A 12,585-nucleotide genomic window follows, 5' to 3' on the forward strand; every position below is an offset into this window, starting at 1 on the left:
CTCTGTCTCTCTCGCACGAACACACGCACACTCGCTGCCTCGCATAGTATGTTACAGCAAAGATGTCCTGTACATGACACAAAAATAATAATAATAAATGTTAAATGTAATTAAAAAAACTTCTTTTTCTATATATTAATTATTCATATCTTGAAAATTATAAAATTTAAAATTTAAATTTAAATTTAGAAAGAAAACTAAAAATGAGTAAAATTAGAAGCAAAAGTGCTTACTCAAAAATTAAACCCTTCAACTTGCAGTACCAGACAACCATTATTCTGCTTTACAGCCCACACATATCTCAAAATTAAATCGGATTAGAACTCCACCCCACCTCCCCCTTTTTTTTCTCTCTCTCTCTCTCTCTTACTTGTTGATATAGTTGTTCTCTTTGCTGCTTCAATTTCACCTTACGCTCGTATGGGTTTGCTCTCCCTCTGAGACATCAAAAGATTAGAAGATCGTATTTATTTCTGGAACAAGTGTTTTCTTACGGGTTGTGGGGTTTCTATACTTACTGCTACGTATTGATGATCCTCTCCAACTGGGTGGTTTGGTAGAGGTGAGAGGGGAGCGAGCGAGAGTGTAATAAATCCCTGAAAGTGTTGTCGGCGCATGGTCACTTTCTGTCGGCATTCTGTATCCAGCGATGATACATAGCGAGAGAGTGAGTGACTCGGAGCATTTCCATTAATTTATTCGGAAGTACAACAACACAGTTTGATAGAGAAAGTAGTTAGAGAGGCTTACTGGGTATTTTTATTACCATTGCTTGGAGGGCAGCTATCATCTGCATCATCACTCCCGGAAGAAGCATATTGATTTGGACCTGGGCTGGGCTATACCATGCTTTGTCTTTATACCAACTGGGACTTCAAAATTCGGTCTTGATCACAACTGGATTTCTGTGCTTTTTATCCCCAACACACATTCTGTTTTTCTTTGATTTGGTAGAAGAGTACTAGGAGTATCTTCTTGATTTGACTGCTGCCTTTTTGGCGTTGGATAGAGGATTGTGGATGAATATTGATTTGGGTGGTAATGGTATTAGAAGACTCTTTCGTTTTCCCTCTGGCAAATGAAGCTGCGGTTCATAGAGATCTGGCTGCATTACTTATCTGGGAATACAGGTCTGGACCCCGTCCTGTCCATGCTTCAATTTCATCTAGGTCCAGCCCTGATGGAATCAGAAGAAGATTTCAGATGTTGATTTTCGTTTTTGTTCAATAGCTTATATGAATCTCTGATTGACGTCCAAGCATTTGCGATTAGAGTCTGGGGATGATCGTATTTAGCCTTGTGGATTGAACAGTTATTGTAGACCTTTCTAAAGATGATTGGTTGTTGGCATTATTCATTTTGTCGTATTTTTAATTTTTTGTAGTGGCCATTCAACATCAATGCATACCTTCTACACTAGTCATGTTCTTTGCAGTTTTCTTTGGGGAAAAGAAATTGAACTTCCAGTCGTGATTCTGACTGCTGCTTTGTGTCTGATTTACTCCCATTCAGATAATTTTATTAGAGATTAGCTATGATTCTTAACAATTGCCCACTTATAGTTTTGGTGTTAACGGATGCTGCCTGACTTGTATCCAATTGCTTGTGGATATATAATAAATGTGAATGTTGCTCCTTTTTATGTTTCCTTTTTGTTGCATTTCTTCTTTTCCCCAGTAGATTTTGATTATTTTGCTTCTGACTCCTTTACATTCCAGGTTCAACAAATAATTATTTGTGTCCCAATAATACTCTAGAGCATAGCTGAAGTGGCTCCCATTACAGATGTCAGGTCATCTTGCAGCAATAACAGCAGGTGCTGCAGGAGCGGTGGCATTGGTGGGGATAGTTATCTTCTTCATATGGCTCTGCCTATCTCGCAAAAGAACCCCTACAAGAACTTCAGAGACAGGGTCCTCTGATCCGTCTGTTCAAGGTAACTTTCACAACATATGTGTTTCTTTGAGGGTGTCAATAGAGAACAAACTCAATGTAAGGTACTATCAGTTCAGAAGTTTGTTCTGTTAACCTGCAGTGGAAAGAAATGTTGGTTTTGAGCTGTCCTTTCGTGAAACAAGGCGTTTTGAGATGGAAGAATTGTCTCTTTCCACAAAACAATTTAGTGATAAAAACCTAATCGGGCAAGGAAAGTTTGGGGAGGTATATAAGGGTTTGCTTAATGATGGGATGCTAGTGGCTATCAAAAAGCGACCTGGAGCACCTAGCCAGGAATTTATCAACGAGGTAATAATGATTCTTCCCATACAGCTAAACTCGATCATATAAGTTGCTACAATACAAGATAGAGGAAGCAACAGAGAGTAAACTAAGATTACAAGCATTCACCACCCATTCCTTGAAGAAGAAGTTTAAGAGAATATGGTGAAATGTTGAAGTTGATTAAACATGATTCTTTCAAATCTAGAATTTTCCTGTTACCCGCAATGTAAAAACGTGGTGATTTTGAACTTTTACCTATAAAAAAAAAAAAATCGGAAATTTTCCTGATATTATTGAAGTTACAGTTAAGAAGAGTTCATGGTATCAGTTGGCTACACAAAACTTTCCTAAGATAGATTAGTGAATCAAAATATTGATCACGAACTGTGTTTTCTTTTTTTCTTTTTTTTTTTGGTTTCCCATATTTGATAGATGCATTCACCATGTTTTAGCATTACAGAAAACCCGTGTCATATATATAGAACGGTAATCTTTAATTTTTCTTCACCATGATATATCCAGTTCCTTGCTTCAAAATATGGCATTTAATTATATAACTCATTGTAAATTCAACAAAGTCCTCCCAGATTAATTGGTCAGATGCTGGATATTTCTTTCCAATCTTCTCAAGACATTCAGTCATTTCAAACAGAACAAGATCTTTTTCTTGGTTGCCACACTCCAACATTTGAAACAAGTTTCTCAAGTTGGAAGTTGTGCTTCCTCTTTTCTGCTTTTCTTATTTCTTGAATTAGACTAAATTGTAACTTACATTTATATTTTTCCCTGGTTTCTCCGGTCATATCTTTGTATTACAGGATACCTCTTATTTTTAGTATTTTTCATGGTTGGATCAGAAGGACTGACTTTAACTACCAGGTACTCTACCTTGCACCTATTCGGCACCGGAATCTTGTGACTCTGTTGGGCTATTGCCAGGAAAAAAATCAACAGTTTCTCATTTATGAATACATACCAAATGGAAGCGTTTCCAGTCACTTGTATGGTAACTCCCTGTCTAGTCTACGTATTTGCTTTCATTTAGCTTAGTTAACTCAATTATAGTGGTGAAGTAAATATCATAACTGTCTCTTTTGCCCATTCAAAATTTCCTCAATTATTTCAATCACGTTATCTTCACCTTAACTTTCATCCGATATGTTAGAAAAATCATGGTGCATACAATTTATAATCACTTTCAAGTTTCTTCTGTTGTTTGTTCTTAGCTTAGCATGTACCCAGACCTTGCATCTCTGATGTTTAATTCTGATGCATGTTCAAACTGTGAATTTCTCTTTGCAGGCACTGGTCAACATTCACCTGAAAAGTTAGAATTCAAGAATAGAGTTTCAATTGCTCTAGGGGCAGCTAAAGGTGATCCTTTGCAAAATCAGTGAGCATTTGTGGCTTTCCTGGTATCGGTTTTTCTTTTTTTCTTATAAAATATCTAAGCATTGATATCGGCCCCACAAATTTCTGTTGTAAGCTACCATAAGACTTTCAGTTGAAAATGCAATTCGTAAGCTTTTTACATAACCCATCCGAAAAAAAACTATCCTATCATCATCCCTGATGTGAAACATCACCGAATGATGGTTAAAAAGTTAAAAAAATATCATTTTTTTTTTCAATTTAAATTTCTTTCTTATATGCAGTAGGTCTTGAAGCACCACTGTTCTCATTGGCCTTTGTCTGTGTGCAGGTTTGGCTCATCTTCACTCCCTAAGTCCGCGTTTGATACATAAGGATTTCAAGACATCCAATGTCCTCGTTGTAGATAAAAATTTTACAGCTAAGGTTGCAGATGCAGGACTTCGTAATTTCCTTGGAAGAGTTGATATTGCTGGCCCATCTTCTCAAGTGACAGCAGATGAGATATTCCTCGCCCCAGAGTATAACTCCTTGATTTCTCTTATCTTTTTGTGATGAGTAATTGGCCCGAAGGGAGAGAGTTATCCTAATGATATCCACTTTTTGAGGAGTAGTCTCTATCCCTTGTGCTACCTTAAGGGTTAATTTTTCATGTTGCTTATGATAATTTAGTTGACACGATAATCTATATGCTGTTTACTGGTGCAGAGTGCGAGAGTTCGGTCGATTTTCTGAAAAGAGTGATGTGTACAGTTTTGGAGTATTCCTCGTGGAATTAGTAAGCGGGAGGGAAGCATCGGAATCGCCTTCTTTTGACTCAAATCAGAACCTGGTTGAATGGGTATGCAATTGTGTTCGTACAATATTGATACGCTGTTCATGCACCAAGGCATGTGACTCTTTTCATGCGCTGTAAAGAATTTTATCAGCTTCTACTCTCTAGATTATTTGTTGATAACTAGATGCAAATATGTTTGTGGGTGGCTGGCTGCAAAGATCATTACACATTTATAAAGAAAACCAGCAATCACACGTGTATGTGTTTCTTTGTAGCAACTTTTGCAATATGGGTGGTGTACACGCAGAGTAGCTTTGAGGTATTTGTTTGGTGGGAGGTTTATCTGAAACTAAAATCATTTTTGTGGTAATTCTCCTGTAAAGGTACAAAACAATCAAGAAGATGGCACCTTTTCCAACATCATTGATCAAAGATTAGAGGCTACTTTTACAGCTGAAGGTATGGAAGAGGTTATAAAACTGATAGTCCGATGTGTGGAAGCTTCGAGTGAGAGGCGGCCTGCCATGAGCTATGTGGTAATGGAACTTGATCGGATACTCGAGAAAGAGATGAGCTTAACGGGCGAAGGAACCCCAACAGTGACCCTCGGAAGCCAGTTATTCCGAGCTACAAAATAAAAGATACTTGTATGCAACCCTGATGCCGGGAATGATATATTGCGAAAACACTTCATTTACTTTCTATTCTTTAATTTTTAATTTTATTTTTGAAACATGGAAAAAAAAAAAAAAAATGGAATAGCTGTTTGTTAGTCTTAAGTGTATAAAGAACAGCTCCGCTTCTTGTACATTTTTGTTCCTTTTACATAAATGTACGATAATTCTTGTAGTAAGTCGGTGGAGATCAAAAGTTCCATATTTAAAAAAAAAAAAATTCTAAAAAATACATATACTCATATTTCTGCTAAAATTTGAAAAGTAAACAAGTTCTGGAAATATTTGAGTTCTTAAAAACTTGCTTGTCTTTAAAGTTACGTATTGAAACGATAGTAGGTTTCATTAATAATGATTTGAAATAAATTGAGATAGGTTTGACATCAAATATATTTAAGAATGGTTTAGATTCATATATGAGTTAAGATAGGTTGAGATAGTTTATGAATCGTAGAATAAAAATTAAATTATTTATTATATTTTATGTGAAAATTTAAAAAAGTTGTTTTAAGATTTGAAAAAGTTAAATTGTTTATTATATTTTGTGTAAAAATTTAAAAAAATTATAATGATGAGATGAGTTGAGTTGAGTTGAGATGTACTTTAAATGCAAACGAGGCCTAATAGTTAGTTAATGTAATTGTAAAATATAAAAAAATAAATAAATTAAAAATATTATTATTAAAAAAATAATATCATATTATTATTTTGACTAATCTAATATTAACAATATGAGATTATGGTTAGGAAGGTTTTAAATTTATAAAAAATATATTTTTTTTATCAAATTTTAAAAATAAATTTGATAAAACCAATATAAATGCTCATATTGATGAGCAGGAGAACACATCCAATGGTCACACTTAAAACTATATTTTGGGTATTTAATGAAGGTTTAAAGCCTTGTTTGAGAACACAAGTATTCTCAGGTATATTAAGATATTTTTAAATATTTCATTCATAAACATCATTTAAATATAAAATATTTTTTAATTTCAAATATTCAATTTTTTCATTTAATAATTATCTAATCATTACAAGTTTTCCAAACTCTCAAACAGAATACAAAAAACAATACAACTATTTTCAATTTTTAAAATAAAAATAATATTCAAAATTTATATTCAAATAATTTTTTAACATTATAATCTTTTTATTTAACTTTTTCTCTCTCATTTTCCAAAATCTAATAAAACATTTTAATCCAAATCATTTCACTATTATTCATATATATTCTAAATGTCTAAACAAGCCTTAAGAAATGTACATTTGGATCCTCAATTCCTATCAACTCATCATTATAATTTTTTTAAATTCTAACAAAAAATATAATTAACAATTTAACTTTTTTTAAAACTCAAAATAATAATAATAATAATATTAAAAAATAATATTCTAATAATATTTTATCATATTAACTCAATTTAATTCAATATCCAAACGCAGCCTAAATCTAAAGAGTAAAGATTCTCAAATTATTTCACAAATATTTATAAATTATTTTTTTATTATTAACAAATATAATGAGATATTCTTAATGGCTCAGCGCGTTTTAAGCCTCGAATATAATTTTTTAGAAAAAATATATTTATCATCTTTATATATTACAAATCACTTTTTTTTTTAATTTTATTGTGATATATAAATGATGAGTAGAATAATTTAATAAATTTAAGAACAATAAAACTAAAATTAAAAATAAAAAAATATAATGTGTAGTGTGTTGATTAGTAGCAAAGCTCGAATTTTTAACCTAGCCCGCCTAGAAATAAAAGACGACGTCGTTTTAGGTTTACACTCTAAAACCCTTTTTTTGCTCTCTCTCTCTCTCCGTTTCCCTCTCCTCTGTGATTGCCGTTTGCCACCGTGCCCGGATCGACGCCGTCCATCTCGGTTCGCTCTTTCCACAGTTCCGACCGCCGCACCAAGCCCTTGTTTCCAATAGCCTGACACTCTCTCTCTTTTATCTCCTCTGCACCTTCGCTCACTGTGGAACGTCCAGCGCCGCCGCCTCCCGCTCTCGATTTCTTACACCGGCAAGTTACTCCATCTCCTTCACTCTCTTGTCGTTTCTCTCTCTCTCTAACTCTCTGTCGGCGTATTACAGTGTCTCGGTGTTGGGCTGACCACGGTGACCAACAAAGGCCATCGGAGCCAGCGTGACCCCTCCACCTCGCCCATTTCCTCCGCCACTCACGACGTCGCACGAGTCTCTCAATCCTCGTCTCTCTGTCTCGGTGTCCCTCCCTTTCTCTGTCTCTCTCTCTCCCTCCTTGCTAAGCCAGCCACCGCAACCAGTGGAGGCTACCGCGCCACAAGTCCAGCCACACAGCACCATTCAATTCGTGCCGTTCCATCACCGAGTCCAGTCGAACACCGCTTCAAGTCTGGTGAGGTATCCTCTTTACCCGTTTTACTTGTCATTTTCAACTGTGGTTAGTTTCGGGTTTGTTGATTAATTAGACTTTTCTTGGAGGGTGTAGTGGAGTTGAATGTGCTGTTGGTTTTGTTATTGTTGTTGGTTGATTGGTGGCAAGTTGAGGTATTAGAGGTCGTTGCAAGGTTACCCCAACAGAGGGAGAATGATTCTGTTGGGTCATTTGCTATGGTTGTGCTGAAATGAAACGAAGAATTTGGCCGTGCAAGTCTCTGGTAGTCGGAAATTTAGGGTGGATGTTTGGAGCCCCAAGATTAATTGTAATTTAGGTCTTTTGTATATACTATTATTGTAATAAAATGCTTATGAAAATACCACTGCCTTTTTTTCTTGAGAATTGTCTGTTTTTGCATTCTGGAACTAGCTCCTGTTTACACAGGAGATATAATAATGGAAATAATTTGGTAATTTGGTAAGTTATCAACACTCGGTAAGCAACAAAGTTTTACATGTTATAGAACCTTTCCCTTTATCGTTTGGAGTCTGTTCTTGTATTGATCTGATGTTAAGCGTTAGGAATTCACTCCCTGACCCTCTGGGTACGGGGTGTTACATTATAAATCAAGAGATAGTAAATCAATTAATGTAGATTAGGATAATGCAAGCTCACACAGTGCGGGTTATAGGCTAGTTTATAATTGCACGGGTTAATATTTGATTTCCTTTGTTATTTGTTTTTTTTAAATTGATTTTTTAGATGAGGGTGAAAAGGCAGAAGTGTCATAGGAAGAGTGTGAGGTTCTACACTTCATGCTTTGGGTTCAGACAGCCCTTCAAGGTCTTATGCGATGGTACATTTGTGCACCACCTTATTGCCAATACCATCAAACCTGCCGACACTGCCATCTCCAACATCCTCTCTGCTGCTCCCGTCAAACTCTTCACCACCAGGTCCCTTTCCTTTCCCTCTTATTTTTCATTTTTTTTATGAGCGATATTTTATTGAAATAGATAAAATGATATAATAAAAAGGGGTGGGCAGTCCCTACAAATGCTCACTTATAATAAATACTGACCGAAATTAAATTGAAAAGGGACAACAATAGGATCAAAGGTTTGGTCTAGACTGATGTTCATCAATCAAATCCAAGAGGGAACTGCCATAAAGGTTGGGTTTTTTTGAAACCCAACTAATGGATTGTAGCACTGTTGAGGGCCACAATGGATAATGATATGCTGCACTTGATTGTTTCAGAGTTTCCAGAGCTTTTACACCGTTATCTTCTATATCCTCATAAAAAAAGGTTAAACAATTTGGTACCAGCAAAAGAGAAGGTAGAGGGCTATTTGAAAGAGGGAAGTCACTGAGGAGCCTCCAGGCCCATGTGTTAGTCTAAATGTTGGTCTAATAGTGGTAGGTGGTAGATCAGTGGATAATCAGACCAACAATGGGGGTGTGGTGATTGTGGGTGGTTAGACTGCGACAGATTGGGAGTTTGTACGTCTGGCAAAAGGGGAAGGAAAATGGAACTCAATTACTTTTAAACATGCCAGGACTTAACAGAGCAAGCAGAGAAGGCTTAGATGTTCGAAAAAAGACAGTGGCATAATGTAGTGGTCACACTTTGGTTGTTTCGTGCCGTAGTTGGGTTACTAGGGTAGTTGATGAGTTTTGGCAGATGGGGAATCGATGTGTGGGGCACATGGCGGTTGAAGCCAACTGGAGAGTGGTAGATCTAACCTCTAAAGCTTGAACAAAATGAGTTGGGAAAGGACGGAAATGAAGGGGCAAGTGGAGAAAATCAGAGGAGATCCAGAATCCAGATGAGGTGGAAAAGGGGAAGGAGGGGAATGGGAGGGATGGATAAGCCTTCTTCCTCCTGGAGTGGGTTGTGGTGGTGGGTTTTTGAGAGAAGTTGAAGCTCTTCTGGGGAGAGAGAGAGACCTCTCTTACTTTTCACTTGTTTTTCAAGTATGTTTGATGAAGCATTCTTTGTTTTATCTATTCTTTCTGGAACTGATTCCATTTTTGGTGTGCTGCAATATTTTATTTTAGATGTGTTCTTGCTGAGTTGAAAAGGCTTGGCACTTCCTACTTTCAAGCTCTTGAGGCTGCGCATCAGCTCTTTACTGTCAGGTCAGCTTCCCCTTTCTCTCTCTCTCTCTCTTTAGCAGACTAATTTTTCAGAGGTCTAACTAATTCTATGGCATTAAGGAACCCCAAATCTCACAGCATTTTTGGTTTTCTTTTTTCTTACTTGGGATCAAATTTCTATGACTACAGTTGTGATCATGAGAAAAACAAGAGTGCTGATGCATGCATCAAGGATGTTATTGGGCAGAATAATCCTGAGCACTTCTTTGTTGCTACTCAGGATACTGATCTTCGGAAGAAGTTTCAGGAGGTTAATATTTTCTTTTCTTTTCTTCTGGATGGTATAGCCTATAGGGTACTTCGTGTTTTGAGTTATAATTCTTGTAATGCTTTAATTTGTTGTGCACAACAAATGGCAAATTGTTCTCTTTGACAGGCATTTATTATTACTAATCTGTTTATTCACTTGCAGATTCCAGGTGTCCCCATCATTTTTGGTTTAAGAAATTCCCTTTTCCTTGAGCCCCCATCTGCATTTCAACGCCAGTTTGTCAAAACTTCTGAAGAAGCACGCTTGCATATGACTGAGTTGGATCGCAAAATGTTACAGAAACGGTCAAGGTATAGGTCTGTTGACGAGGAAGCAAATAATTCTTCTGGTGAAAATGAAGATTTTGTAGATCAAAAAATAGGGATACAGGATGAAAGGAAACCACCAACTGCCCGTAAGGCAATGAGCGTGAAGGACAGAGTTCAATTTAAGAGAAAGAAGGCAAAGGTTATAAGCTACTCCCCCCTTTTTCTCCTTGTCTGGACTGCTTGCTTCAAGCCTTAGTGCTTGCTGTTTAACCTTTTTAACTTGTTTGTACATCTCAAACTTAATTTTGCATGTGAAACTTCCCATATGGAGATTTTGAAGAAGGTTGTTGCAGGGAGTTTATGGTTTTGATGTGGAGGGTTCGTATTCAGTGCTTTAACTGAAGACAGACCATTTGATATGGTGAGGTAGAGTATATGTTGTGTCTGTACCTGATGAGCATCTGCCACCATTGATTATTCAGAGTGATAATGCTCGCACTTAGGCCTTGTGCACAGTATAGTTTAATTAAACTAATTACTTATCGAAATAATAGTTTAATTTAGCTAATAACATGACAATTTACTTGGCGGTTTTGACTAAAAGCAGATCTGTGTTGGAATTGGAAAAAGAAAGGGAAAAACGTATATAGCCTTTGTTCAAATACGAAGCTTAAATAACATAAATGATAGTGATTATATGCTAATTACTGCTTGTTCTAATGCAATATCCAACCATCCTAGGTCTTCAACTTCTTTCAGCTTCTCAAAATTGAATTGTATTTAGGACATCTTAACAGAAAAGTTCTGGAGTAAGGTGGAAATAGAGAATGCATGATGTTTATAGAACTTTATTCCAATGACATATAACGGTATACGTATATCAGCTCTTTACTTATAAAAAAAAGTCAATTATAAAAGATCTTGATAGAAGTGTTTTAATGTTCTCGTGCGTCATCATTAACTATCACAACTCATTCTGTTTCGTTTGACATTAATTATGGAAGTAGAATTTGAATTTATTGTGGCGCAGTGCTATCATTGCTATTAGAAGTTGTTTTTCTTAAGTTGACGATCTTTAATGCTCATGGTTTGAAACTGTGTAGGGCCCAAACCCACTTTCATGTAGGAAAAAGAGCCATGAAAAACCAAAATTGGTTCTGGAGAAGGTGAGCTTTTCAATGCGGTTTTTGTAATGCTCTATATTTTGTTTTAATCTTTTCCTTTTCGTTATAAATTTTTTATGTTCAAATTCTGTAATTTTTTTAATTACAGTTAAGAGAGGCTTGAGTAAAATGATCATACAATTTAATTGTTCTGTGCTGAAGTAAAATGCTACCTTCTTGATATTTTATGTATCTTGGCGTGCTATTAAGTGGAGTTTCAATACAGGAAAAGAAAGATAGCGAAAATTCTGCGAGAAGCAGGAGCAGGAAACGGAAGAGATCACGTGGAGGCAAAAAGATAGCAGAGAAAGATGGTTGATGTTCAGCTGGCCAAAGGGAAACTTGTCTGATGTCCTTATTCAAATTTGAGAATTCCTTTATTCTATATTGAAATATGCGCCAGTGGTGATCATGGTCATGACAAACAACTAGAGAATACAGAATAGATTCAGGATTTTACAAAGTTTTTTAGTTTTATTTTTTGTGGTGTTGATGTTGATCAGGGGCTGGCTTATCATATATGGTCAATGAAGTTTGTCGACGTATCAATTGTTTTGAGTTTAGGAAAGCTAGCTGCTTGCCTTGGCTCAGTGTTGTGACTCGTTGTCTTCTTTTTGGTTTGGATTTTGCTTCCAAAGGGAGTGGTTTTCAACAATTGGAGCCGACATGTATTTCTATGTGTGTGTGTGTGTGTAGTTATTTATTTATTAATTTTAAGCAGCTGGGGTTAGGAGGATTCGACTCCAGATGTTTCTTGCCATCCCATACTTGAGAATTGAGATGGGTGGAGATGCCATCAGGCCGAAGACCATTGGCTTTTTGCTTAATATACTCGTGGTATTTTACTATTTTGGTGGTTGCTGCTTTTACTCTTATTTTTCCCACTTCCTTTAATTACGGCAATAATACCATATCAGCCAACTGCCCAGCTGACAGAATCGACTTCTCCTCTTCCTATGACGAGTCCCATCCTGTATGATCATGACATCCTGTGAACAGTGAAAACAAGTTTGGGAAGTTCTGCGTGATCCGGAGAGAAACTATCCTTCAATTCTGAATGTTTGGTGTTACCCCCTGATCTACCAACAACGGCCCAAAAAATTGGCACAAGAGTCATATGCAGTACCCCCGGCCAGGCGGCCACAATTTCGCAACTTTAGGAGCTTTGATTTTCGCTTAGCATTATAATATATATTTGATAATGTAAGACTTAATCATTTTTAGGAGTGGTTTAGATTCAGAGATGAATTGAGATGATTTATAAATAGTAGAATAAAAGTTGAATTATTTATTATATTTTATATGAAAATTTAGAGAAGTTATTTTGA

General features: G+C 36.2%; 2 protein-coding genes across 10 annotated transcripts; both read left to right on the top strand.

Moving 5' to 3' along the window:
• The first annotated feature begins 313 nt into the window (after positions 1-313).
• LOC109001848 (proline-rich receptor-like protein kinase PERK1) lies at positions 314-5,178 on the top strand. 4 transcript variants are annotated; one of them, XM_018979314.2, is made up of 8 exons: positions 314-1,130; positions 1,719-1,936; positions 2,036-2,244; positions 3,100-3,226; positions 3,523-3,594; positions 3,923-4,112; positions 4,300-4,480; positions 4,753-5,178. In XM_018979314.2, the coding sequence occupies exons 2-8, from the start codon at positions 1,786-1,788 to the stop codon at positions 5,005-5,007; spliced, it is 1,185 nt and encodes a 394-aa protein (XP_018834859.1). In that variant the 5' UTR covers positions 314-1,130; positions 1,719-1,785; the 3' UTR covers positions 5,008-5,178. The 4 variants fall into 4 exon arrangements, 3 of the variants coding, with proteins under 3 accessions (XP_018834859.1, XP_018834862.1, XP_018834861.1); XM_018979317.2 differs by having other exon boundaries at positions 3,160-3,226; XR_004802628.1 differs by having other exon boundaries at positions 315-1,130; positions 3,523-3,635; positions 4,300-4,432.
• Positions 5,179-6,841: 1,663 nt separating this feature from the next.
• On the top strand, positions 6,842-12,017 carry LOC109001849 (rRNA-processing protein UTP23 homolog). 6 transcript variants are annotated; one of them, XM_035695066.1, is made up of 8 exons: positions 6,842-7,079; positions 7,151-7,438; positions 8,178-8,371; positions 9,477-9,557; positions 9,705-9,825; positions 9,988-10,293; positions 11,198-11,260; positions 11,484-12,017. In XM_035695066.1, the coding sequence occupies exons 3-8, from the start codon at positions 8,178-8,180 to the stop codon at positions 11,574-11,576; spliced, it is 858 nt and encodes a 285-aa protein (XP_035550959.1). In that variant the 5' UTR covers positions 6,842-7,079; positions 7,151-7,438; the 3' UTR covers positions 11,577-12,017. The 6 variants fall into 6 exon arrangements, 4 of the variants coding, with proteins under 4 accessions (XP_035550959.1, XP_035550960.1, XP_035550962.1 ...); XR_004802631.1 differs by lacking the exon at positions 11,484-12,017 and adding an exon at positions 10,426-10,515 and having other exon boundaries at positions 6,842-7,438; positions 11,198-11,261; XR_004802630.1 differs by lacking the exon at positions 11,484-12,017 and adding an exon at positions 10,426-10,520 and having other exon boundaries at positions 6,842-7,438.
• The last annotated feature ends 568 nt before the right edge of the window (positions 12,018-12,585 follow it).

This window comes from Juglans regia, chromosome 10 (genome assembly GCF_001411555.2).
Source record: "Juglans regia cultivar Chandler chromosome 10, Walnut 2.0, whole genome shotgun sequence".
NCBI lineage: Eukaryota > Viridiplantae > Streptophyta > Magnoliopsida > Fagales > Juglandaceae > Juglans > Juglans regia.

Excerpts from the sequence above, each read along its gene's own strand:
- LOC109001848 (XM_018979314.2), top strand. The coding sequence starts at position 1,786 with ATGTCAGGTCATCTTGCAGCAATAACAGCAGGTGCTGCAGGAGCGGTG. Across the intron at positions 1,937-2,035 it reads CTCTGATCCGTCTGTTCAAG|TGGAAAGAAATGTTGGTTTT; the intron begins GTAACTTTCACA and ends GTTAACCTGCAG. Across the intron at positions 4,481-4,752 it reads TACGCTGTTCATGCACCAAG|GTACAAAACAATCAAGAAGA; the intron begins GCATGTGACTCT and ends TCTCCTGTAAAG.
- LOC109001849 (XM_035695067.1), top strand. The coding sequence starts at position 8,178 with ATGAGGGTGAAAAGGCAGAAGTGTCATAGGAAGAGTGTGAGGTTCTAC. Across the intron at positions 9,826-9,987 it reads TTCGGAAGAAGTTTCAGGAG|ATTCCAGGTGTCCCCATCAT; the intron begins GTTAATATTTTC and ends ATTCACTTGCAG. Across the intron at positions 10,294-11,197 it reads TTAAGAGAAAGAAGGCAAAG|GGCCCAAACCCACTTTCATG; the intron begins GTTATAAGCTAC and ends GAAACTGTGTAG.